The sequence below is a fragment of the Pseudopodoces humilis genome, chromosome 2, assembly GCF_049639895.1.
Source record: "Pseudopodoces humilis isolate 2021_Gansu_Grassland_sample_001 chromosome 2, ASM4963989v1, whole genome shotgun sequence".
Classification (NCBI taxonomy): Eukaryota; Metazoa; Chordata; class Aves; order Passeriformes; family Paridae; genus Pseudopodoces; species Pseudopodoces humilis.
In genome coordinates this window covers 16,131,223-16,157,112 of record NC_142201.1, presented here as the reverse complement: position 1 = coordinate 16,157,112, position 25,890 = coordinate 16,131,223, and the positions used below count along the sequence as shown (strand labels likewise).

At 40.9% G+C, this 25,890-nt stretch overlaps 1 protein-coding gene across 1 annotated transcript in view; it reads right to left on the bottom strand.

Moving 5' to 3' along the window:
* The window catches only part of RBBP7 (RB binding protein 7, chromatin remodeling factor), a 34,842-nt gene that overhangs the window by 7,866 nt on the left and 1,086 nt on the right, over positions 1 to 25,890 (bottom strand). Inside the window, 1 exon segment of the mRNA XM_088068699.1 lies at positions 438 to 784. Coding sequence (XP_087924825.1) covers positions 438 to 784 — 347 coding nt within the window.

Sequence of the window (25,890 nt, the reverse complement as noted above, 5' to 3'; positions counted from 1 at the left end):
TGGATGGACAAGTATATATAGTGCACATGAGGAAAAACAGTCTCTAAGAAGGAGCTAATTTAGTAGGGAGATTTCTTGATCAGAATTAACTATACATGAGCACTAGAAATAAACTTAGAAATAAATTACTTAAAATTAATTAAATTAAAATTAAAAAAAATTACTTAGAAATAAACTGAGAAAGATTTCTGTGTTCACACCTCACACCACCTTCTGCTAGGCTAAACTAGACTTCAGTGAACTATCAATTTGTGACCTTTTTCCTCGATGCTTCTACACACCCGAAGGGTTTTTAAAGCTGTAAGCAAAATAAAAAGCTACAAGCTACCAAAGAGAAGTCTAACCCAAGCTGTTCTCGTCTTGCATGGTTTTTATCCTCAAGTAACTCAGCGCACACGGTTAACAGAAAAGGAGCCGTGCGCCTCCCCGTCCCTTACCTGGTCACATCAGGCAGCCACTGCACCGTGAGGCTGGGCCACTCCAGGGCGTGTGTCATCACCAGGTCGTACAACAAGGGGGTGTTTTTCCTCCACATCTTGTACTCCTCACTGATGACACACTCCTCCACCGCGTCCTCCAGCACTGCAGGAAAGGGAAAGGATGAACCGAGAGTGGAAGGGGGACACAGCCCCGGCCGGGGCTCTACCGGGGGGCGGAGGAGGAGGCAGAGAGCGAGCACAGGAGCCTCTGGAAAGGCGGCGGGAGGGAGAAGGGGCGAGGGAGTGCAGGGAGCCCCGGTACCGGTGGGCGGCCCCGATTCGGAGGCTCCCCGGCCCACAAAAGGCTGCCGGGATGGGGCGGGGCCGGGAGAAGGTGAGGCGGGGTCGGGAGAAGGCGAGGCGGGGTCGGGAGAAGGCGAGGCGGGGTCGGGAGAAGGCGAGGCGGGGCCGAGGGAAGGTGAGGCGGGGTCGGGAGAAGGTGAGGCGGGCCCGGGGGAAGGTGAGGCGGGGCCGGGAGAAGGCGAGGCGGGGCGGAGGGAGGGTGAGGCGGGGGCGGGAGAGGGTGAGGGGGGGCGGGGGGAAGGTGAGGCGGGGCGGGGGGAAGGTGAGGCGGGGCCGGGGGAGGCGAGGCGGGGCCGGGGGAGGCGAGGCGGGGCCGGGGGGAGGCGAGGCGGGGCCGGGGGGAGGCGAGGCGGGGCCGGGGGAAGGCGAGGCGGGGCCGGGGTAGGTGAGGCGGAGCCGGGGGTAGGTGAGGCGGAGCCGGGGGTAGGTGAGGCGGGGCCGGGGTAGGTGAGGCGGAGCCGGGGGTAGGTGAGGCGGAGCCGGGGGAAGGTGAGGGGGGGCCGGGGGAAGGCGAGGCGGGGCCGAGGGAAGGTGAAGCGGGCCCGGGGGAGGTGAGGCGGGGCCGGGGGAAGGTGAGGCGGGGCCGAGGGAAGGTGAGGCGGGGCCGGGATAGGTGAGGCGGAGCCGGGGGAAGGTGAGGCGGGGCCGGGGTAGGTGAGGCGGGGCCGGGGGGAGGCGAGGCGGGGCCGGGGGAGGTGAGGCGGGGCCGGGGGGAGGCGGGGCGGGGCCGAGGGAAGGTGAGGCGGGGCCGGGGGAGGTGAGGCGGGGCCGGGGAAGGCGGAGGCGGCTGTGCTGCGCTGCGGCCGCGAGGTGGGGCTGTAGGTAAAGCAGCACCACCGAGGACACCTCTATTAATTACGTTTTACCTAATGAGCCCTAAATCACATAAAAAACTTGCATATTAACCCCCCCCCCCCCCCGCCTTCACAACTAGAAATGATAGAATCATTGAATTGTAGACTGGTTTGGGTTGGAAGGGACCTTAAAGATCAGCTCATTCCAACTGAATTCCAGCCCTGTTGGGCAGGGATGCCTTCCACTAGCACAGGTAAGTAAATCTGCAAGTAAAAATGGCAACAGTGGCTACAGCTCAATAGTTACTGTATTTTTAGCAATGGTGCTGAATATTGCTTAATTCCCTAGAAGAAATGTGTGTTTGAATTATTTTTTAGTTGCAGTTGTGGCATGGAAGGCACTGGACTGCATTGCTGAACTGTCAGACACACAGCATCAGTCAGTGTTACCAGAGTTTTAAATTCTATCGTTCCCTAATGGGGTCGGTGGTGGTGTCTCATTCCCTGGCAAGTGACATGGCTTTCTTTGAGCAGCCACGTACAAATCAAACGTATGGCTCTACCACCATCCAAATCAAACACCATGCCTGCCCAGCCTTGCTGATCTCTTCTTTCAGCTATCAGTAGAAAAAAGATTGTTTAAGGCCAGCTGGATGGAGCTCTGAGCAACGTGATCTAGAGAAGGTGTCCCTGCCCTGGTCAGGGGCTCAGGATCACTATGTGATCTTTAAGGTCCCTTCCAATTCAAGCCCTTCTATGATTTAATTTAACTGCTTTCAATTCAGCTTAAATGAATAGTGCTTGCCTTAACCAGGGTAGATCTTTCTGGCAGCTAATAACACTTTCCAGAACAATAATGGAAATAGAGGAAGTTAAGAATCAGGTTAGATTCTCCCAAATGCCCTTAAAGATTCAAAGGAATTTTTGTCTCTAAATACCATGTGTTTTCTTGCCATGTTGTAACTTCCAGTCTAAAGATGAATCCTTGCTTCAGTGTTAAATTCACAGAGATGAATTATGTATCACCTTATCAGCCTTATAAATAAAGGCTCATTTGCATGGAGTCCCAGAAGAGAAGGAAATCAGCTCTAAAGTGGAGCTGACTTTTAGTGAGTCCACTTTTAGTGGACCTCACTGTGCGCAGCAATAGATGGTGGCAGGAGAGGGAAACAGACAAATAATAGATGGCATTTAATTTCCCCTCTGTGAGGACAATCTTCATGGACTGAGCCTTCTAGGGTCTGGACATCAGTTTTTCAAACAAGGAATCCAGTTCTGGAAAATGTTTATGTCTAGCAAAGGCAGGAGGCTCCAAGGCTGGTAACGGCAGCCAAAGGTTGTAGCATGGGAATCAGGGAATAAGATTGAGGAAGGCAGCCAGCTCCTCCAACTGGAAGCTTTCCCTAATAAACCATTGCTTTTCTGACCAGAGTGTTAAAAAGCAGAAATCTTTTGGTGAAGTTAAATAAGTATATATTTATCTTCTCCTTAACCTGCACAGATTGGAATTATACCTATGCATGGCTTACTTATTTAAAATGTGAATCCTGTTAAATTGCATGGAAGCTGTACAGTAGTCAGCTCCATAGGAGTGCATGAGTTAACACAGACACAGGGCCTTGTCCTGCCAGATGTGGCACCAGCTTCCCTTTGGCACTGCTTACTCGATGCTTTGGGGTTTGCTGCCAAGTATGTGTCTACTCCTACGAGGTGCTGAGGCCTTCCTAAAACATTTTCAGAGTGAGGACTGAACCTTTCAGAGCCTGTGTGTTGTTACAGAGCATTGATCACTTAAACTTCAGATAATGGATAAACGAAATCTCTGTCAGGCTTCCTGGTTTTTAGTGACCTCTGTTAGTTCTCTCAGAAGCGTTATTACGTGGCCCCTTGAAAGATGAAGCACATATAAGCATTTGTCTGTGATGCTCTTTGTGATTTTGCTGTAAACAGCAGTATTTGTGGCCACAGCTTACCTGGAATATGATAGGGAAAATGTGAATTAGTTTTGAAAAATAATGGACAAAATTGCTCTTCAATGATGTCATGTAGAGCTTGGCTGCACTATAAGTGAAGAATTGCTCCCCAACCCTCCACAAATTTTTGCCAAATCCTCTGTTTAGGATCTGGAAATAAAGTTAGATTATAATAGGTTCCAGAACTAGTACTAGCTTTGGTGAACAAAACTTGTTACATCTAGATATCAAAATAGTTGGTAAGTGGCCAGCACAGTTCCTTTCTCCTTGTTAACAATAACACTTGCACACAACCACATTTTCTTTCCATTTAAATCTGTGCACCAAAAATCCTGTTATTAAGTGGTCTTCTCCCATTGAGTTTTATCATGGAAGAGATAATTTATAATACTACATCTATCAAAGACAGCACATCATCAACTCTTAAGTTGGTTATTTGCAATTCATTGGTGTGATCATATCTGTGGCCGCATATCTAAACCGTATCCTTTGATTCCCACATTTTGTAAGGAAAGCAATTACCCAAGGCTGTTGTTCATCATCTGCAGTATGTGTAAAATGCACCATAAATTAGTTCTGAAGTGAAAGAGTGACTAGAATCATAAGTTTCATTTTTATTAAGCTATACTTCTTTCAGACCTAAGCATCAAATACTGCATCTTCATTTCAGTAGAAAACCATCTCCTGCATCCTCAATTGTATGTGCTGCATCATGCTTCAAACTGCAGATATATTTATGAAGAATTATATGCACTTGTTAATTTTAGCTTAAAGACACGTATGCCAATTCATTATTCTGCAAAGAATTAGCTGGCTTGCTGTTGCTTCTGTCTCTTATACATTATGCAGAGGTGATGGATGTTCTTAGCATAACTCAGCAAGTAGGTGTAGGTATTACTGTGAATGACAATCTCAATCAGAAAATTGTGTAGGGTAAAACAAGTTTGCACAAAAACTCAAAATTGTCCATTGAAAAAGTAAAACAGCAGCCTCAACAGTTATTATACCTCTAATATATTTGCTGTCACTTCATAGTCTCAGTAGCCTGTTTGCAATAAAGCATCGTTTTCTTAAAACATGTAGATAAGAAAAGCACACTTCATTTTAATTGATGCAAGCAATCACTCAGAATTTCTTGAAATGTGATCATATTTATTTTCCCCACTGCTCATCCAATATTTCTTTTTATTTACCCAACAATTATCATCTCCCCAGTATCAATCACACCTAACCTGCTGTCACAAAAAATCTTGAGCTGCAGCCATGTCTTGGACACATTCTCTGTGACATGCAGGTTGCATTTGTCTAATGACAGCATGTCTCCAATAGTTCACTTCTAAATAGCCATGACTGTGTTTTATCCTGACATGCAACATCTGTGTACTGCACAGCCATGTGCAAATGGGAGCTTTTGCTTTGCATTGAATATAGAGAATTTATGGGAATGTTGGTACTTAGGGGAAAGCATGACTCACTGAGATGATATCCAGCGTTGTAGACAAATACTCCTCTTGCACCTTTAGGTGGTATTGTTCCCACCATTGGGATGCTGTAGTGGGAACTCAGGAGCTGGAGGGTTTGAGTAACTAGCACTGTTTGTCACACTTTCAGCTAACTGCTGTAGGTTGTATTGAATTTCAAGCTGCAAATGAGAGGAAGTCCTATAGCAGTCTTATGGATTCCTTCAGTATTCAGGAATATAGAGTGTTTTACTTTTGAAGTGGAATATGTTTATTTTGTAAGGTACACATCAAGCTTGTTCTCATATAACAAGTCACTGTTTCACCCCCCAAAGTAGCACTGCACTGAGCTAAGACTAATCCAACTCTGAACACTTTTTTATGTTGCTTGCATAGACATGGCAATATTCCCGCAACAACTGGGCTTGTTGGGCTATTTCTGTGCTCTGTGATATTTGTTTGGCATTTTCTATGCTTTTTAAAAAAATAATTTCATGTAGAATAGCAGGTAGATTATTTGAGAAATAGATATCAGTGTTTGTATAATTGGCTTGGTACATTTTCATTAATTTTGCAGAGTACTGAAACTGGTTGAATTACAGAAGAGCAGGGGAATATGTGAGTAGTTTTTAACATGTCATCTTATGAAATAGTGCTGCAATATGTGCTGTTTTGTGTGCTATATATTTTCAATATGTGTTTTCATTGTAGAGTCTGCTGTAGCTCTGCAGCCTCTGGCCTGGACAGGTTATTGCCCATATGTGGAGTTGCAAATATATGTGGAACTGCAGGGATATTAAAACAAATGGCAAAGAATATTTTGCTCAGCAGAAAATACTTTGGCTTTTTTGACAGATGTAGCAGATACGCAAATTTTTACAACAAACAATCTATTTTCCTGGAAGTACAAATGCTTAAATTAATGCCAACATGGAGATTTTCAGTAAAATGGAAGGAGAATTCTGACTTCTGAAGCTTCCAGTACTTGGCTTAATGGAGTTCCTTGTTGCTTGTTGCCTTGGCCTCCCTCATTGTGATCTTGAAGGAACTTGGGGAGCATGAATTGGGTAGTTCCAAGTCTGTGTCTGGGTCACAGGAATCAGAGAAGACTGTAATCCAGACACTGCTGTTTTCAGTTACGTGGAAAGGAGTCGAGGCAAACTGCTGCTCTCAATGATGTGCTGAAGCACAGGAAAGTCTCAGCCTTTCATGCCAAAGAAGGTGAAAGGGAGTTGTTTATTATAATCCATTTCCTCTTCAACTTCCACTCTAGGGCTTAAAAGCCTCTGCAAGTATTCAGTGAAGGTAAGTGATCTCCACTCTTGCCTTCTAATCTTTGGGAATGTTTCTCCCCACCTGAGCTGCCTGGCCTTCTTTTTCAGAGACTTCTCTGGGGTCACCATATGGTTTCTCTCTGTATTCTTCACTCTTACTCTTTTGAGATTTGAAGCAATTAATAACAGCATTATCTTCAAGGTTTGGAATATCTCAGAGGTGAGTCCACTGAGACAGGAACCATGCCAAGCTGTTTCAGCCCACTGATCCTGTTTTTGTGGTAATGAAGATTTTTGTTTATGCTGTTTGATTTACTCAGTTATTATGACAGAACACCCTCATGTGCAGTTTCTGGAAGCTCTAGAGATCTTGATTTTTATATTGTCTTCTTTCCAAGGGTTTGAAATATCAAGAACCACAGTCATGCACGGAGTAATGGACAGGTGTGGCATCAGACATCTGTGCAGCTTCTTATTTTGGGAGGCGGAGGCTGGAGCCTGAGGAACTATGGATTCACAGTGTGCACATCATGTAAGGGAAGAAGGAACAGGCAGACAGATCTGCTGAGACCTGGTTGGTGCCCGTTTACATTTCTGCAGTCAGTTCTAAAATTGGTGGGTACCCAAGCAAATAAATTTTGCTCCTATTTCTGCTAGTTACTCCCAGTGGTGACTCAGCTGAAGTGGCATAGCCACATGCTCAGAAATGCAAGAAAAAGGGAGAGTGGCATGGCCCTATTGTGCCAGTACTTAGCACATTCTTATATTCCCTGTGCACCAGTTCAGTGCTGCCAATGCCATTTTGTTAAACATTTCAGAGGATATTTTTATGAACAGTTTAAGCCAGTCTAAGAACATAGCAATATCAGCTGGTCTCCCCTCTTGCTCACCACTCTTCTATTCTGACCAGTGCTAACATTCATGAGGTCAGTGGGGAGCTGAATCAGCTCACCACGGTAGCTGGCTTTCAGTTTTTTTGCAGAGTTGATTTTCAGCCAGGTGATCAGGTTGAGCATACTCATTGCATTTCTTCCTGGTTTTAAACCAAGCTCCAAGGGGAGGACATGGCCATGGGCAAGAGCAGGGATGATTCATTCAGGTTCTGGTTTCAGATTAGTTTGCACCACCAGTTGTGAGACTGCACCATGGGCCATGCAAGTCAATAGTTGTAGCACTCTGCTGCTGGTTCACTGCCAAGTCTGGAGTGTTCAGTTCTGTGAACCACCCAGCTAGGAGTATTGTCTCTTTGCCACTTGTCTGTCTTCTGAGGATGTAGAACCTGAGAAGGAAGGTGAAAACTCCATTCACATGCTTTCATTTGCTGACATGGGGGAAAGCTTTAAAATTCCTACTTAGTTACTGGTATAAGTAGGATATATAATTAGGACTTCAGTGGGAGACATCTGAGCTAAATACGAGTACAGGAACTCACATTGTCATGGGACACCACTGAGACTTTATTTGACATGCATTTAAAATATTCTTCAAAGTGTTTTTTTAAATGAAAAGGGTTTAACAAAATTGCTGGTTTGCTGAGAGGCAGCACAACTGGATCAAATTAAATGAAATCTGAAATTTAAAAGCATCTTGTGATTTGAGATACTGCAGAGAACCTCTTTAAAAGGTATCTGAGACTAAGAATCCATCAACTGAGGAAATCCCTAGCACTAGGGGCTTTAGAAAAATCTAAGCTTTCATATTTGAACTATTTCTTCGTACAGCTGGAAATCTAATGTAAACAGGGCCAAAGCAACTTGGCCAAAGCAATTTAGGAAATCAGAACTGCTGACTGCTAATACTAGCTCAGATTTCTAGCCCCGTGCCCAGAATGCTAACATTTGGCTTTGTTGTTTTGTTTTTCTGTGATTCTCTGCTGTGAGGTGCAGTGGGGGAAGAGTAGAGCAGTGATAACTGTTAACACCTCTGCCCTGTTTCTTAGGAAGGACCTGGTTTTTGCTGAAGCTTAGGGAGACAAGTATAGACTACATGTTGACGTGTTTCTGTGCAAAAAGTAATATTTGGCTCTTTCTTACTTTAAAAACGATTGCACATGGGAGGTTAAAGAGGGTGTGAATAACCTTGTTTGGAGGAGTGACACAGATGCAGTAGGTTGGATGCCAGAAGGGCTCTGTTATTAGTTTTGTGTTACTGTAACATCTCTATGCCACAGGTACAGGGCAGCACCTCATTCTGTCAGCGCTCTGCAGACATTGAAGGGAGATGCCAGTTATTGACCTGAAGATCTGTCTCTCTCTTGGATTCTGAGAACAAGACAGTTGGATGCAGGAAGACGGGGCAGTGCAAGGTGGCAATTATTAGTGAGCAAAATAAGCAGTTCTCATGGTTGCAACCTTCCTGGCAGCAAAGAAAATATAGAAAGAGAATTTAAATTTGAGTTTGAAAGAGACACAATGTGGCTTTGTGAATACTTATGGGAGAGCTGTGTCTGGATGAAACAAGCAAGTTAGAAAAAGGGATAGGTAACTTTTCAGATAAGATCGGGTTGGTTTTTTTTGTTTTAATTTGGTTGCCTCTCAAAGGAGTTGTTTTATAACCCTGACTGCAAGACTTGTGGGGTTAACAATAACCTTTTAGTTTGGACCAGGCATGAATTTTGAACCAAACCTTGTGATTGTTCACACTTAGTACACTTTGGTTTACACTGCAGACTGGTCACAGAGCACTGGTCTCTGAATCCTTCTTGAGAGAAACTAAATTAGAAATATGTTCCACCTGCTAATGAGGGGATCAGATGTACAGAGCTAGACAAAAGAGAATCTAAAATTATGAACACCTCCCATCAAATACATTTAGCATGGAGTCAAGGTCTTCAAAAGCAGTTGTTTTACTCTACAGATCCACTTCTGTTCCATGGTACTATTTGCTAGTGTTAGAAATAAAGTACCTTGTTTCTTTGATATTTTTTGTTGAAAGGAATATAGCTTTTTGGTAGACTTTCAAGTGCTTTTTGCTTATATTTCTTAAACATGTTGGTATCTGATCATCTGTAATGTCAGTGGAGTTTGCTTAGGTAGCATTATGTGCTCTGCTTAGTATTTGCAGTGAAATTGAACCAATTTCAGAACAAAGTTTCTGGATTCACAGTAAGCATCTTTTAAGCTAAAATGATGTACTGAAGGTAAATCTCAAATGCCTACTCAGCATTTTTGCAGTGGCACATGTGGAAACACACAGTTAAACATAGTGAAGGTCAGAAATTCTGTCTCGGGGGATTTTGACTTGAAATGTGAGAGTTTTAAGAAATATGTTACAGGTTTTAACACAACATTTGGAAACACTTTTCCCTCTTTCCCATGTGTGGCCATGGAGTCATTCATCAGTCTCTTCTCTCCACTTACTTGGCTCAGCAGTGGAAATATCTAGGGGCAGTCTTCTGTTGATCTTGTATGTGTTTTATTAAGGTCTAGCATGCTTTCAGATCCCACAGAAGAGTTCAGAAGATAAATATTCTGGTAACATGTGGAACAGAAGAAGTTGAGGTGGGCTGAAATGTGGAAACACTCCCCAGTCTCCATACACTTAGAGAAAGGGAAGGGAAGAATTTACCACAGGTTGTTAAGGGGTAATGTAGCACATTTTCAGAGTCAACCACAGGGAAGAGGAGGGCCCCAGAGAAGTGAAACCTGGTTCTTCCCTCAGACTTTTCCTTGGACTTGAACAGGTACCCACAGACTCTCCTGTAGTGAGGCATTTGTGTCTCTTAAGACTTACTTATGTAGAAGAATCCCAGTTTCATTTGGGCTAAACTGCTACAAGAATGAAGGATAATAAATTCTACACCCCTCCCCCCCCCCCCCCCCCCCCATTTTACCACAAATCCCAGGCACATTTATTTAACAAAACTTTTGTAATACAATTCAAATAAGTAGCAACATGGGCATTTAGTAGCAAGGGGGAAAAAAGTAATGCCAAAATTAAAAGCACAGAACCTACCTCCTAAGAAGAGATAAAAGAATATTAAACCCCATGTTACAAGAGTCAGGTCACACTTGTAATTCATTCTTAAAACTCAAAAGTGTGCCACAAAGACAATAAAGCTATTTTTATATAATAGAATCCTTGAAATACTTTGTATTTAAGTAGCATTTTTCTAAGTGACTGATAATGGCATTTATGTGTTCACATGCAAAATCAAGTCTATGTAAAGACCTGTTCTGAGAGGGGTAGGGCAGCACATATGCCATGATGCCTGGGGTTTTTTTCAGACATCAGCTTGCCCCTCTTTTTTTCTGGGATAACAGCATCTTACAGGGAGCCTAAAGGAGTGCCAAAGTAGCTACTGTCTCAGAGGAAAGTGAGAAATCAGCTGCTGACACTGAAATCTTGCAAGTGTTGGGCAACAGAGCTGGTTTGGGAGTTGGTGCTGTACAGGAGGTCAAAGTTTTATTCAGGATTCCTATTTATTTGTGTTTAGAATGCAGCACAACCTTGATAATGCCTACAAGGTGATCTTTCAGCATGAGACAGAGACCACTAATGGGTCCTTGACCCTTTTTGCTAACAGGACCGTGTTTGGTCACTTCAGAAATTCTTACTAGCAGAGAGAACTTGTGTTAAAAGAGGACAAAAAACAAACATGAGGACAAAAAACAAACAGCTTTTTTGGCACAGGTGTTTCTGCCAAGCTAAGAGAAAAGCAAAAGAAGAGACTCCATGAAAATTTTGAATATACTGCATAGCAAAGGAGTGTGGAAAAAACACATCTCCCATGCTGTTTCTTGTGATGTCCTCTTTGTTTGCTGAAGGGTGAACTGTGAGATAATTTCTGGGTCATTTTTCTCTGCACAGCTGTATGATAACAGCATCTGGACTGACCACACCAATTCAGGATATTGATTTGCAAGACTTTAACAGAGTTACCAGAGCCAGCTCTTTCTCTGCATAAGCAATCATGCCATATATTTCCACCCAAACTTGTCTGATTTCACTTTCAAAACCATTAACTGAGTTTGACTTGCTGTATATATTGGAAAACTCCATTTGCCCACAATTACCCAAACCTGAAATTTCTGAAAGAAGTGTTGTGAGAACAGAATCAAAATTTCTGATCCATTCAGCTCAAGAAAACAGAGTCCACAGCAAAGTATTACATGACTGGAGATACATAGTCCTCATAGGTTGTTAGTGCAACAAAAGACAGTACAAGACTGTAGGCAGGCAGAACATGATTTTAATTTATAATTCCCTGAGTAAGTTGATTTTACCCACTCACACTCTCATGCCCACATACTTGCAAGCACTAAGACATGTGCGTGTCTGACAAGTTTTGGCAGGATCACCTGTATGCCATGGAAGGCAGCAGCAAATAGCTTTCAGGTCTTCACTACATCTTTTGGGTTCCTCTCTGTGGGTGACAACAAATGGGTTTGGACAGGTTTTTAAAGTCTCTAGGTATTGACTGTTATTATGGGACAATATTTTTGCTGAACAACCTTGTTTATTTTATCCTCCATAAATACTCGTTAAGATAGCTGCTCTGTTTGCTTCTTCTTTTCACATGTCTTTATGACTATGGTCTGTCTCAATGCTGAGATAACAGGGAGGGGAATGGCTCTTCCACCATGCTGTGGCCTTGCTGCTTTGCTCTGTTGTTTCTTCCGGTGCTGTTGTGGATTTCCACCCAGGCCAATTCTAGTATTTTTGTTACCTAGCTTTATACACTGTAATGGCAAATTTTTTTTTCCACCTTTTGCTGTAAAGAAACATGCAATACATATGAGCATACTTGGCTGAGGATCTGAGGCCATGGCCCCAGAAAACTTTGAGCTGTATGCCAGATTTTCTTTCAAGTGCATTACCTCAAGGGACATCATTTGAGTGTAACTAATTATCACTCTGCAGTGAAGTCAACTGAACATCTTTTTACATGCCTGGATACCTGCCTTTGACCTGAGGCTACTACTCCTGCTTTCTAACCAGTATTGCTCCTAATATGCAAGAGAGGAAGGTGGGAGAATGTCTCACAGCTTATATGAAAATACAAAGCTTATATGAAGAAATAATACTTTTTATTGTCAAAACTGAAACTCCCCTCCTCCCAAACCAAGCATTCAAACTTAGTTCTTTCAGCAGGTCACTCGGGGCACAAAAGCATTTTAATGAGGACTGGTGTAAGCCTTGCAAATATATATTTCAAGCTGTTTCTTCATGCTGCCTATATTCAGGAGTGCAGATGTGCTGTGTCAGGTCAGCTGCAGAATAAAATGGAACCTTTCATACATTTTCCCAAGTTCTCCATTTTTAGTGTACATGAAGAATTTTTGATAAAGACCTTTTAAAATCTGTACTTCATTATTTTCTCCTAAGATTAGGCACACTAGGGTTTGAAACTTTTTTAGTTATTACAGGTTATTGACAATTTCAAACTGACATTCACTGTCTCTGAAAATAAAGAGTATTCAGTTCAAATTGCAATAAATTTTAGTCACAAGATAGGAATTGCCAATATAAGAGATTTACCTCTGAAAGATAGCCTGATGGAAAATGTTTTGTCATCTGGAATATGTGATTTGTTATCCTGGCTTGAATCAGTCTAGTGGAGCCCTGCCTCAGCAAATGCATCTAGCCAAGTAATGAGGACTGTGGAGCCAAAGAGAGTAGTTTTTCTTTTATGATTCTTAGAAAGGTTTGGTTTATTTGATTATATTTATTTAAGTGGCTTGCAATCAATTAGTAGTCACTAAAATGACACAGCACTTAAAAAATGTTTGTGCAATAACTAATTTGGTCATCAGCTGCAGAGTTTAACTCTGCATTTATTTCCTTTGGTTTTACACATTTGTAGCTTAGGTCTTGGAATCACATTCAGTAAAGAAATAGCTGCAAAAATAGAAATTGTTATTGACCAACTCTTTGTTGTCCTCTTGACAGAGATGAACACAACCACATTTTCAATGTCCACCGTTTTGGAATCAGTAGAGAAAAATGGTCCTTCAGCCACTTTACTGTGAAATCTAGTAGTTTAGTAACAGATCTCAAATTACTTTGAGAGGCAGCTGATCTTGAAGTGCTAGGTATCATATGATATTGGCTTAGAATCACATCAATGTTACTTGTAAGAGATTTGGAAAGTGTAACAGGGCCTGGGCAGTGAGGAGAGCAAGGATTGGCAGCATCTTAAATCATTGCAACTGTTTCTGGAATGAAAAACTACACAAGCCTTAGAATTCTAACCTGCCATCACAGTAATTTCTGTACCACAGCCTTTTGTCATCCTTTGCAAACACCTTGGAAACGGTGATAAGAGGGTTCAGAATAGATACAATGCTCACATCCATTCCAGAAGTATGGCCATTAGTCACTCAGGAGAGAGTTTAGGGAAAAGTTTCTCTTTTCCACCAGGAAAAGGAGATACTATTTGATCTTTGCCTAGAAATGCAGATTTTAAAATACTGAATTAGAAAGCCTGCATGAAGAATGAAATACTAGAAGTTCACTGATTCTAAAATTTAACAGGTGTTATGTTTTTGTCCCATAAATTTTCAGTTGTCCTCAATGAGGTAAAAGAATGTGTTATGCTGTCCCTAGGATTTAATACATTGTAATTGCTAGCATGCTAGGGCCATGAGGCATCTTCACAGAAATGCAGCTAGGAGCAAAAAAGGTACCAGACCAAGGAAGTTTGAAGTTCAGTAAAAAAATGAGGTGTTACCCATTCAGTACTGTATGTTGCCAGCATAAAAGCCACAGAAAACCGAGGAGGAAAACTCTGAAAAGACACTGCATTTTTAGCACAGAATCATAGCAAGACAGCATCAATCAGCAGCCTCCCATAGTGTTCCTGGTTCAGCCAGACAATCTGAAAGCCCAAGGAATGACTTTGCACTTGTGCTTGTACCAAGCAAGCTGCAGGAGGCTTTCCATCCTTGCTTAGCACAGTCAGTGGTACTAAGAGCTGTATTTGTCAACAGCTTTGTATTGCTCTCAGTATCATGCCAGTTATCCTTGCTCCTGAGGTTTCTGCTGGCAGCACTGTCCATGCTAATGCTGCTAACAGCACTGCAGCTGAATCATTGTGAGCAAAATTCTTCACAGTGCACCAAACTCAGGCTGATTCAAAATAGCAGTGATGCACTGTCATCAAAAAGTACCTGCAAGTAGAAGAGCTCTCATTAAAGCTGGTCAAAAGCTTCCCAGTGGGATCAGCTCTGCTTTTTGTATCTAGCTGGGGTAGACAGTAAATTGAACTTTATGATACAGTAGTTTTGTCTAGAAGACTGCACCTATTTGCAATATTCACAAATACAGACAGTTGAGGGTAGAAATGTGAAAAAAATACTTAGTGGGAGATTTTTAGTGATGTTACAGTCAGAATATTCACCTTTCCTTCACCAGCTGTGGGATCACGGTTAACTCACAGATCTCATGGTACCTTTTTCCTAAGGCAAAGACAGAGGTATAACCTAAGTAGATGTACTGAAGGTAGCTTGAGACTAGCTAAAGAGACTATAGGAGATTATTATACACTTAGGTCAATGAAGGCTCTAAAGCCCATTAAAAATTCAGCTAAACATTTGGTGTCCTGGCCACCCCGAGATGCTGCAGCACCTTTTTCCAAACCACCTGCCCATAAGTTCACTCTGGAGTGTTTGTGCAATTTATTAAATGCAATGTTTACTACCCAATTAAGACATTTGCCTGCTCCCTCACACCTGCCAACAGTAACATTTACATGCTGTGTGAGCTTTAGGGGCTTGCCTGAAAGCTGAGATGCGTCTTGATCTGAGCAGGCAGGTATTTTAGAGGAGAGCTGCAGCCTCTGACCTTGCCTCAGATCCCTTCAACCTTCTCTACCAACAAAGACTCCATGATTCCATCCACATCCTGAGCTAGACAGAGCCAAATTGGCACTCCTGCTCTGTAGGAATTAACCAAAGTGGCATCTCTTATGGAGCTGCCAGTGAGACAGCACAAGGATGTTAAGTGTCTGCAGTTTATGCTCTGCCTCGGGGGTGTGTGTGTGTGTAAGAATGCCAAGGATCTGGCTGGGTCCTAACAAAACTATGCTCCAGTAGGTGCTTGCAACCCACAGATAAAGTGCAGAACTACCCCAGGATGCTGGGCCTGCTGAGCCAGCTCTGGGGGAAACCCAGACACCCCTCAGAAACACCCAGGAGGGTGTCCAGCACCACCTCATACTAAAAAAATGGATAAAACACCTTGTATGCTGCAGTATGCAATTTTAGCCATATGTGTAAACAGGCATAATCTGTTCTTTTTCACTGGCTACAAGCATTTGTAATCTATATACCTGCTGATTTTTTTACTTTGCATTATTTTCCAGAGTACTGAACTCAAGTGATTTTTATATTGAAATTATTTAAAGGATAATATTAAACAAAAAGTTTAAAAAATTATACTGACATTAAATTCCACCTTGCTGTCAACCATCATTCTCTGGGGTCTCAAATGGAAACAACATTGCCTTCCTCCCAAAACCCTCTCACTGCCCTTGACAGGAGGCAATTTTATTTAATGAAGACACCCATATTTCAGAAGACTCATACTTCACCTTTAGGTATCAAGTGAATTATTCATGAGATCCTTTGTCTCCAGAGCATTCCAGCTGCTTCACCTCATTGTAAAATTGTAAAAGAAAATTAAAGTTTTTTGTGAAAGTGCAGCTGTTGCTTTGAAAAGCATCTGTTTACCAACTATTACTGGGAGGCAGTAACATCCTCAGCTTTTGCTGTTAAGTAGCAGAAGTAAAAGACCAACAGAATTGGGCAAACAGATACACTGGAGAGAAACAAGCACAACTGATAACATCAGCACTATGAGGAAATCAATATTCAGATATTTGCAGAATGTGCTTCACATTCTGCAATTAATATCTTGAGCAGTACTGAAAAAAAGGAAGTAGCTGAGCTTTTTTCCCCCTCTGTATTCCCTTTTCTCTTAACATATAACTGTTCTTCACTGTGAGAAATTTTGTTACAGACCAGCCCTGTCATTAGTGCAGTAGGTTGATAGGTATCTTAAGTCGTGAGGAAACCAATACAGTCAGCACAGCCATACCTAAACACAACAGTCTGCATTTCATCTGATTTGAGAGCTGAGATCCACATGGGCTGATTCAATTACAGAGTAGAATTCCCTCTAGCAACCATGGGCCTTATTATTGTCTCATTGGCTACATGGTTACTTAAACTTGCACAGATGTGTAAAAGTGTTGCAAAAGAAAAGATAATTTTTTTCCCTTAGTGATATTTTAGTACTGTGGAAGTAGAAGCAAGCTGTACATAGAAAAATGGTTAAAAAACATCACCATACCCTTAGAAGTCAGACCAGACTGAATATATCTGTGCCTATGCATATTTGTACAGAGTAAGGCCACATCTACCACGCTGCAGATAATCTGGTAAATGTCATCACCATTTAGAAAATATGGCTGAAAATTAAGGAACTTATTTTACCTTTCACTTTTCAGCTTCTGTGCCTATAAAAGGCTAGAAATAACATTGTGTAGGCTTCTTGCTTGTGATATTTCCTAATTGTGGGACACTTTATTTCTTTTTTTTTATTTTTGGAAAATGTTTTATCTAGAGCAATGCTAATACAATGACACTATAATCAGATATAATTTTCAGTTATCGAACCAAAGTAACATTTAAAAATGTGATCATAATCTTACAGATTCGAACATAAAGATAAGAAGATATATATATTCATAAAAAAATTACTCTCTTCAGTGCAGAAGTAGATTTCAATTACTCCTAATTAATTCTGGATCTCCTGAGATTGGTATCTGGTTTAATATAGCTGCCTTGCCAACTGCATGCTACTTTCCTCCTCCTGAGCATGAAGATTTTTCTCAGTATTAATTTAACTGATAATATTGGGTTTAGCTAATAGCTGCTGAGGCAGCTACAGTCCTTTCTGAATTTCACGGATGATCCAAAGAAGCTACAAGCAAGTGCCTTTTTAATTCAAGCAGTACACATCTGCTCAGGACAGAGCTTCAGGAAAGGAAACAGGGATCAACAGGCTGATTCTTTTCCATCAGTAACCACTGGACTGCAGAAAGTTAAAAAAAAAAACAAAAACAAACCCTGAAAGTTCTACAAAAGAAGAATAAAATATTTCAATAATACTACGAGATTGCTGTACCCTGGCTTGAGTGACTGCTGCAAATAAAACCTAATGCTGACATCTTCGAGCCTTCAGAAGAGAAAAACCTTTTTGACTAAAGCTTTCTGTCAATGTTGTGAAGGTAGAGACAGACCAAGATTAGTGCTCCTACTGGGGAAACTCTGGGGGCACCCAAGTACCCAGAAAAGAGAGAAATGTGGGAAAGCCACATTTCAGAAATTTTGCTTCTCAAAATTCTTGGGTTTTTTGGGGTTGGTTGGTTGGTTTGGTTTGGTTTGATTGTCTTTTCTTTTACATTAGGAATGCTGATAATTAAATTATTTTCCATTTTCATATCTCTGCTGAGTTTTCTCAGGATAAGATAATTGGATTTTTCTGAATCTATAGGATTAAAGATTTCTAGAACTGACATTAAAAAAATCCAGAAAGGATAATCTGTCTTTCTTGCAGATTTCAGCATCTATAATATTTCTTACATGGTTTTGATTTGTAACTACTCCAAGCAGCAGACTCTCTGAACATCTTGTTCACTGAATGTCCCAGAAGGACCAGTTTTCTATTGCAAATTTCAAACATCTCTGATATTACCCTGCGATACCATAATCTTGTCTCTCCTTGCTGAAATGTTTTTGATGTGGATATCTTAGAAGAAATATACTTATCTGAAAGCTCATTATTACCTATATGTTTTTTTTAATTCCTACACATTTTTTAAATATTGAAGGATTTTGCAGAACTCATACCCAGCCATCCTGCTTTAGCTATTCTTTTTAGCTTTCCCCTTTGTTTGTATTTAATTTTCTTTCCATGGCATTTCTTATAACTGGAAAAGTTGCTTGACTTTTTAGATGATGACTTTTCATTTAGATGCCTGCTCAGGATGCATTGTTCCATGAAAGCCTCAATGACAATTCACTAAAATAGAAAGTTATACTGAGATCAGGCCTCATTTGGCATGGTCATTTATTACGAATCTATTACAGTGCTATCTATCTTATAGTAAATTTTTAGACCATTAACCAACACATTCTTAACTTAGCAGCTGTGTGTAGCCCTGTGTAAATTCAGTATTGTTTCATGGATTTTAAAGGTAAGCAAGTACAAAAAGATCTTGTTCTTAGAGTACAGGATTACTTGACTGTTTAAGTACTAAGAGTTAGTACAAGAAACACTCAGTTATGCTACAAAGTGCAGTAAAATTTCCCTCCCCTTGCAGCCCCCACATCCTATACTCTGTTTTTGATTGTAGATATTCATACTTTATGAAATTATTCATATTGATTCACTCCAGTATTGCTAGTTAATAAATGCAATAATGACAGCATAAATATGACAGTCACCTTTTCTAGAAAATAGTACGCTTTTCTAGAAATAAGTAGGCTTTTCTGTAACTATATTAGAACATACATTTCATAAAACTGTATCTTATTTACTTTGAAAGACAAAAAAGAAACACCAAAATTTAGCAAAAAAACCCCACCAACCCTCCTGCCAAAAATCCAACCAACCAACCAACCAACCATACCCCACAAAAAACAAAACAAAAAACTCAAACCAGGATATCTGAACAATTTTTATTCCTTCAAATTAACTACACTGCATGTTCATTAAATTATAACCAACACGTTAGAAATACTCCTCCCTTAAAATATGCACAGTCTTAGAGAAGGCAAGTCTTGCCAAATGTTTATTATTTAAACTAAGTGCAAAGTACAACAGTGTTCAGAAGCACAGCTGTTCAAAAATGCTTGTCTGCTTGCTAGGAAAGAGGGTGCATATTCCCTACAAACCCAGGGATTCCAGGAGCAAGGGCTTTGCTTTTGAGCCATCCTAGTTTGAAATGCTTCACCTGTGGCTTCAGCAGATCCCTTTGAGGTTTCCACAAGGCTACAAGACATTCACATTTTTAATAGCTTGATATGTAAAAGCAAAACCAGCAGACATCCCTGGAAGTTTTAATGTAGAATGGCAATCTTTTTTAAAACTTTTTGTTTCTAGCTGTGCTTTTTCAGGACAGAACTAATCCTGAATTTCATTGCAGTGTTCCTGCACCTGAACAGAAGGGATTGAAATATTAGTTATGAATTTGAATGGTATTGTAGGGAATATCTGTAAGCATCTAACTGACCAAGCACGAGAGAGTAGCTACACATCCTGAGGCCCAATTCCAATTGTTTTTCTAATCTTAGGGCCAGGAGCAGTTGATGTACCACACCCATAATAGTAAACAGGAAAGGCTGCATCTATTGCTTTTTGCTTTGCCCTGCAGTGCTGTGTGACAAGGGGAGACACAGGATATGTCTGGGCAGTTCTATGTGTGCAAACCTGAGTTCTTCAGTGCTAATGCTCAGACAGAAGACAGGTTTTACCAGTGGAGAGAGCTTAAACTCTGCCTGTGTAGAGACGTCTTCCTTTTTTTATTTTTTTTTCCTTCTTTTTGGTTCCCTTCACCCTTTCAGAACATCTCAATGCCCAACTATCTCACCAGAGATTGCCTGTATCTCACAGGAGATTGCCTGTATCTCACAAGACTGCAGTATGACTGGAAAATATTTTCTTTTACTGCTACTAAAGGATGTCTGCAGGGTTGCACAGCAAATGTAGCAAAGGTAGGAGCAGTACCACACTTTTCTGAGTCTCAGTAAGATACACTCAGTCACAAGACTAATTTATCTTTCTTGCACACACCTTTCTTCACTGTGATGAGATATTATATCTCATCTCTGTACTGGGTAATAATATGTCAGCTGTCAACTGCCTGGAATTCTTACACTGAAAAAATGGTGAATGTATATAAATGACAAAGCAAATAGTACTCTAACAATATTTAGTCTTCACCAGTCAAATACTGACAATAAGGACACGTAACTAAAAAGATAAGATTTTTATAATAATTGACATGATACTGGCTCAATAATACAAAAAAGTGTATATGCACAGACTAGCCTTTATTTCAGGACTGATTCTATTTCTATTTTAAAATGTGACTTTAGATAGTTCAATATCAAATCTATGAAAGACTTTAAACATATTTCAAAGAATAGAAGCCATTTCTTTTCTGACATTGCTGTAAATTAAGAATACATTCAGTGAAGCTGGTCCAGAGTGAGGAAGCAAGCTGGCAGTACTCTGTGAAGAGTGGGTCAGCCACCCCTATTCCCTCCTGGAGCCTGCAAGCAGGAGAGATGTTTTGAAGAGGGATCTGGGGAGACCATCTTGCTCTATGCTGCAAGAGGCCCCCAGGGGAAAGCTGTTCCTGTGACTATGCCATAAACCATTTGTGTTCTGTCTTCACTGTGGCCCAGGTCAAGCAGTGTAATTCACGTGGGACCTCTTGTGTTCAGCTGTGTGGCTCTGCCTTCCACATGGGAGAGAGGGACTGAATTACCTCTGTGGTACCTTCCCCTGCTTGCTGCCTGCTGACCATGAACAGGCTGGTGATGTTTGGGCTGGCAGTGACATTGAGAGGCCAGCTATGGTCCGTGTTATTTTTCCTGTGTATCTCCTGTTCATGGCCTCAGGGGCTCTGACTTTCCGAGGCTGCCCCTGCTATGGGAGGGCTTTACTAGAAAATGGGAAGACCTTCTCCTGTGCTGCTGAGAAAAAAAGCCTGATCCAAACTAACACTACTCAGGTCTCTCAAGTTTCTTATCTTTGAAAGCAATATCCCAAGTATATGTTTGAACTTAGAGGGTGGGAGAAGGGAAAGGGGGCTCCTACATGATGGTGTCAGAGTGGTTCTGCACCGGGCAGTGGCTGGCACATCTTGGAGCAGTTCCACCAGCCCGTCCATGCTCCTGAGCCCTGCCCCGCTGCCCTGCACCAGGCACAGCTGCCCAGCTCGACAAACCCCACTTTGAGAGAGGTTGTGAAGAGGCCGGGGCATGGTGCTGCAGGTGAGGGAGGTGAAGCTCTGGCTGCTGGGGAATATGAACCAGCTGTGTCTTTCTCCATCTGCATGTGAGATTTGAGAGCTGGAGATATCACATTGCAGGACTGGCTGCTGTTACAGTGCCTTTTGCATAAAGAGCCAGGCAGTGACAGCACAGCCCCTCTCAGGCTGATGCTGAATGAAAAACTTTATCATATGCAGGTTACAAGCTTTACAGCACAGTGCATGCTCCTGCTGAAAGTACCTGCCATGATACTTTCTGCAGCTGCAATGCCGTTGTTGTACCTGATTTTAGTCTGGGAAAATGAATCATAAATAGAATTTATTGTTGGTTTATCTCCACTGTCTGTACTAACAGCAGAAGCCAGAGTGAATTGCAGCTGATTTGTTTGTGGTTTATGTTGAGTTCATGAATTAACTGAAGAACAAGGTAGACCACTTGCTATGTTAAAATGTAAGAAGGAAATTGGCGTAAAGGCCCAAAATTCGACTTCTTTAGGTTAAAACTACATAGGAAACTTGAGACTGCAGTAGCAGCACTGAAAGCCCTTTATGGTTGTTAGGTTATCCCATAACTGAACACTTACTAGAATTTATTTCCAAGTCTGAAGGCAAAATTTTGAGTGGCACATTAGCAAATGAGTAAGCGTACAGTGATTTTTTACTTGTTATTTCTCCAAATGGAAAATTCACATTTTGGTTTGCATTAATGGCTTCATTGCAGTGATTAATGTCTCTGTGCCTTTCTGTGATTATTTTTCACTTAGGAGTGTGGTTATCAGTAACAGATAGTTAAAAGAAACAAGCAAGGGTACATGAGCTGCCATACAATGCACTAAGAAATTTTCTTTAATTGTCATCTGTGCTCTTATAATAGCCCCTTCTGCCTAACGTGTTTCTCTCCCTGTCCATGAGAATAGACTGAACTTCCAAAATATATTGCAAGTTCTATATTTTACCTTGTATGTGTGGGAGAAGTTATTAACAAGTCCCTCTTTTATTTTTTTTTTTTTTTTTTGTGTGAGACTTGCAGTATCACATAGATTTTCCCCTGGCAGCATTTCTTGGTTGAAGCATTCAAGTATCTGATGATGGGACCTTTAGAGATGATCACCCTTCAAAGTAAGGTGTGTTCTGGTTGAAATCTAGTGTTGCTGAAGGCTTTGTAAATTTCCTGAGTTAAAGGACAATTGATAGAGGAACAACATGTTCTAGTGCTTGGTTTGTTGAGTAACCTTTTGCTTCTGCAGAATAAAAAAGTGGATATTTAAAAACTAAAACTAAAATAAAAACACACACCTAAATTGTTTTTCAATTTCACATGAAGCCATTATTTTAAAAGAAATAAACCGGAGGCACTGTGATGGAAATCAATGGAGATGCGGCTGTACTTTCCTGGAAAGTTTCCTAAAAAGCACTGTACTCTTTTTGTCCTTGCTCTTACAAAGATGTGTGCATGGGCTTTGCTTTCTGCCACTAAAGCTTATACAACATGCATAAATCTTCACAAAAGGACTTTATAAAAAGACTGTCTAAACACAACTAGTTGTGATATCGTTTTAAGTTACAAAGCTTTCTTGGAACCAAGAAACTTTACATACCAGTAAATCAAAATTATTCAAGTATTTATTGTTTGCTAGAAAAAATAATGTCAGTTATGTAAACTGGGTTGAAATTCGACTTATGAAAGTATGGCTTAGATCTGTGTGTGGTCCTCTTTCCCTCCTTCCCTCCTCTCTTCCCAACTAATTAATATATGGATATTTGTCAAATATTTTGTGACACAAACTCTAATTCTTGATTATATACTCAGTTGCTTATAGAAAACAAACAACCTGCCTGGAATTGCATGTTCCACAATGTGCAGTTTATGATGCCATCTAATTTTTGAAAACAATTAATTGGTCAGAGTAGAAAACAGTTACTATTTCCTAGTCTTTTTAATGTATTAAAAATGTTAAGAAGCTGGAGAATAGGGAATCAAATTTTACAGTTCATTAAGCATTTCTCCTGTTTTTCTTAGAAACGGGATCTCTTCATGGAAGCAACCATGCAAAGAAGAATATAAGTATTTCCATGGTGAATCTATACACGAAACAGCAAGCTTGTCAAGTATATTCCAAGCATGTCTGATACCATGGTCAGGAAACATGCCCCACCAGTTGCTTGCCATCAAAGTCTTCTTTGATTTTGCAAATAAAGTAAATAAAAAGAATTGTTATGAGGAACAATGGGTGAGATTCACTTGAACTGGTTTGGGAAAAGCTAAATCACAGTTTTCCAGCCAACCATTTGCATGAGTTTCCAGAGCTTTACTTGGCGATATATGGAGTGTTTCCACTGTCAGTGGAAAGCAGCTGCCAGCCAGATCTCATGCCTTTGGGGCCAGGACAAGTCTGACATGATCGCAACCTTAAGACTTGTGGAATAACACATGAATTTGAGTGACTAGTGTGTGGTTGTACTGTTCACATAAAAATTCCCAGGATCTTCTATATACTAAAATATTGGGAGAATTTTTTTACAGGAGGTTATGTATTATGTCATATTATACATGACAATTTATATCAATTTATACCCTGAACAAAATATACTTATCCATATTACTGTTATTTCCATTAGCACATCTTTGAAAGTAGTATTTATTGTGTTGTTTTTTGGGTTTTGTTTTTTTTACTACAACCTCTGTCTCCCTCCCACACATGATCATACAATTGTTTGCAGGACTGCTGCTGGCTGACTTCAGAATAAGTAATTGCATTACTAGTTGGGTGGGGAGGGAAGGAGGACCACACACAGATTTAAGCCATAGTTTGATAAGTCAGATTTCAATTCAGTATACATTACTGACTATTTTTTCCAGCAAACAATGAAAACTTATTTGGATTCTGATACTGATATGTAGCATTTCTTCACTGTAGGGAAGCTTTGTAATCTCTAATGATGTCACAACTTCCATGTAAACAGGAAGGTTGAATCTCTCTTCCTATGATATTTGTATTGCTTTTGTTATCATTAAGTGTCTCTTAGTCTGACTAATGTACCCTCACAAGAACTTTAAAGCACACAAAGGCTGTAGACGTCATTGCAAAAGGTGCACTGGACTGTACAGAAAGTGGCTCTGGTGCATGGGGTGCATTAAAACTCCCCATAAGGAGTGGGTACAGTAGAGTAAGTCAGTGTGGTTGGCACAGCTGAGTGCAGAGCACTTGCAGGGAGCAGGCAAACACCTGAGCACCCCCTGTATTCCCCGAAGGCAAACAGGGGTGGTCAGCTCACACCTGGTGCACCTCTAGGCTCACACTTTGCAGGCATAAGAGGCATGGATTCCCCTGCCTCCTCCCTCAGCTTGTGGTAGTTCTCTTCTTTCATGTCTTGGAGACAACATGCTGGAGATAACAACACTGGAGTAGACTGGTTGTGAACACAGCCACTGTGTCATTTCTGATGAGAGTGGGTTGTATGGAGAGAGGAATGCAAGTTTTAAAGGTCAAGGAAGAAGAGAAAATTGTCCAAAGGAGAAAAAAAAAACAACAGTTGTGTGTGTTGGCAGTAAGAGGTGTGGCTGGTGAGACAAACTATTGTGTTCTGGACAGTATGTGTTTCCAAAATCTTCCTGCCAGGGTCCACCTTAGAAAAACTTTGAAGAATTGGCTGACACATCAACAAATATCAAATGGTGTCTGCCGGAGTGTTGGCAAAGGGTGTATTTGTTGTGATGAGACATCACAAATATTGAGCTGGTCAGTTACAAATGAGCATCTTCGGGCACAGGAAAATGCACAGTTAACACAAATTATTCATAGAGTTTTCTTTTGCTTGTCAGGGTAACACCTCTCCTGTTCAAGTTCAGCTGGAAGCCAGCTGTTCTTCCATAAGCTAGGTTGAAGATATTTTATCATGAGAGTTATATATTTAAGTATGGCAACAGTTAGGTATGGCCCTACATTCTCTCCACATGGCTGGCACCATTTCCTCAGAGCAGTATCTTGTGCCTGGCTGGAGAATAGAAAAAGGCCAGTGACATCTTAGGACTTTCCAGGTGATGTACCCTGCAGCAGAGAGCTCATTCACTTCTCAAGAGGACTTACTTAATTTTTTTTAGCTACTACAGATACTTGCCACTTCAAGTCAGGCTGCAAGATTCAGTTGCTGAAATAGTCTTGTCCTTCTGTGTAACAAGATGTTTTAAAATAAGAAAATACAATTACAATCTTCTGTCCCTGAAAGAAAAAAGATTTCTCCATAACACTCCATCCTTAAACACAAGTATCAATTATTCACCTGCTAACAGCTAACAACCCATACAGTGCTCCACATATTGAGAAGGCAGGAACAGATCTTCATTTTGGATTAGAGGAATTAAGAATTTGAATGTTTTGTGCAAGTGAGAAGGAGGCACAGATATGTGGTGCGAAGATGACAAAGCAGATTAAAAAAAAAAATTTAAAAAGAGGTAACAATGTTCAGTTAACAAGAACAGAAGTGATGAGCTAGTAATTTTTTTTTTTTGCTCTACAGACCATAAATGGAACTATTTTCTAGTAAAAATGTTATGTGAAATTATTAGATTTGTATTTATTTTTTTTTTCCCTGAATTAAT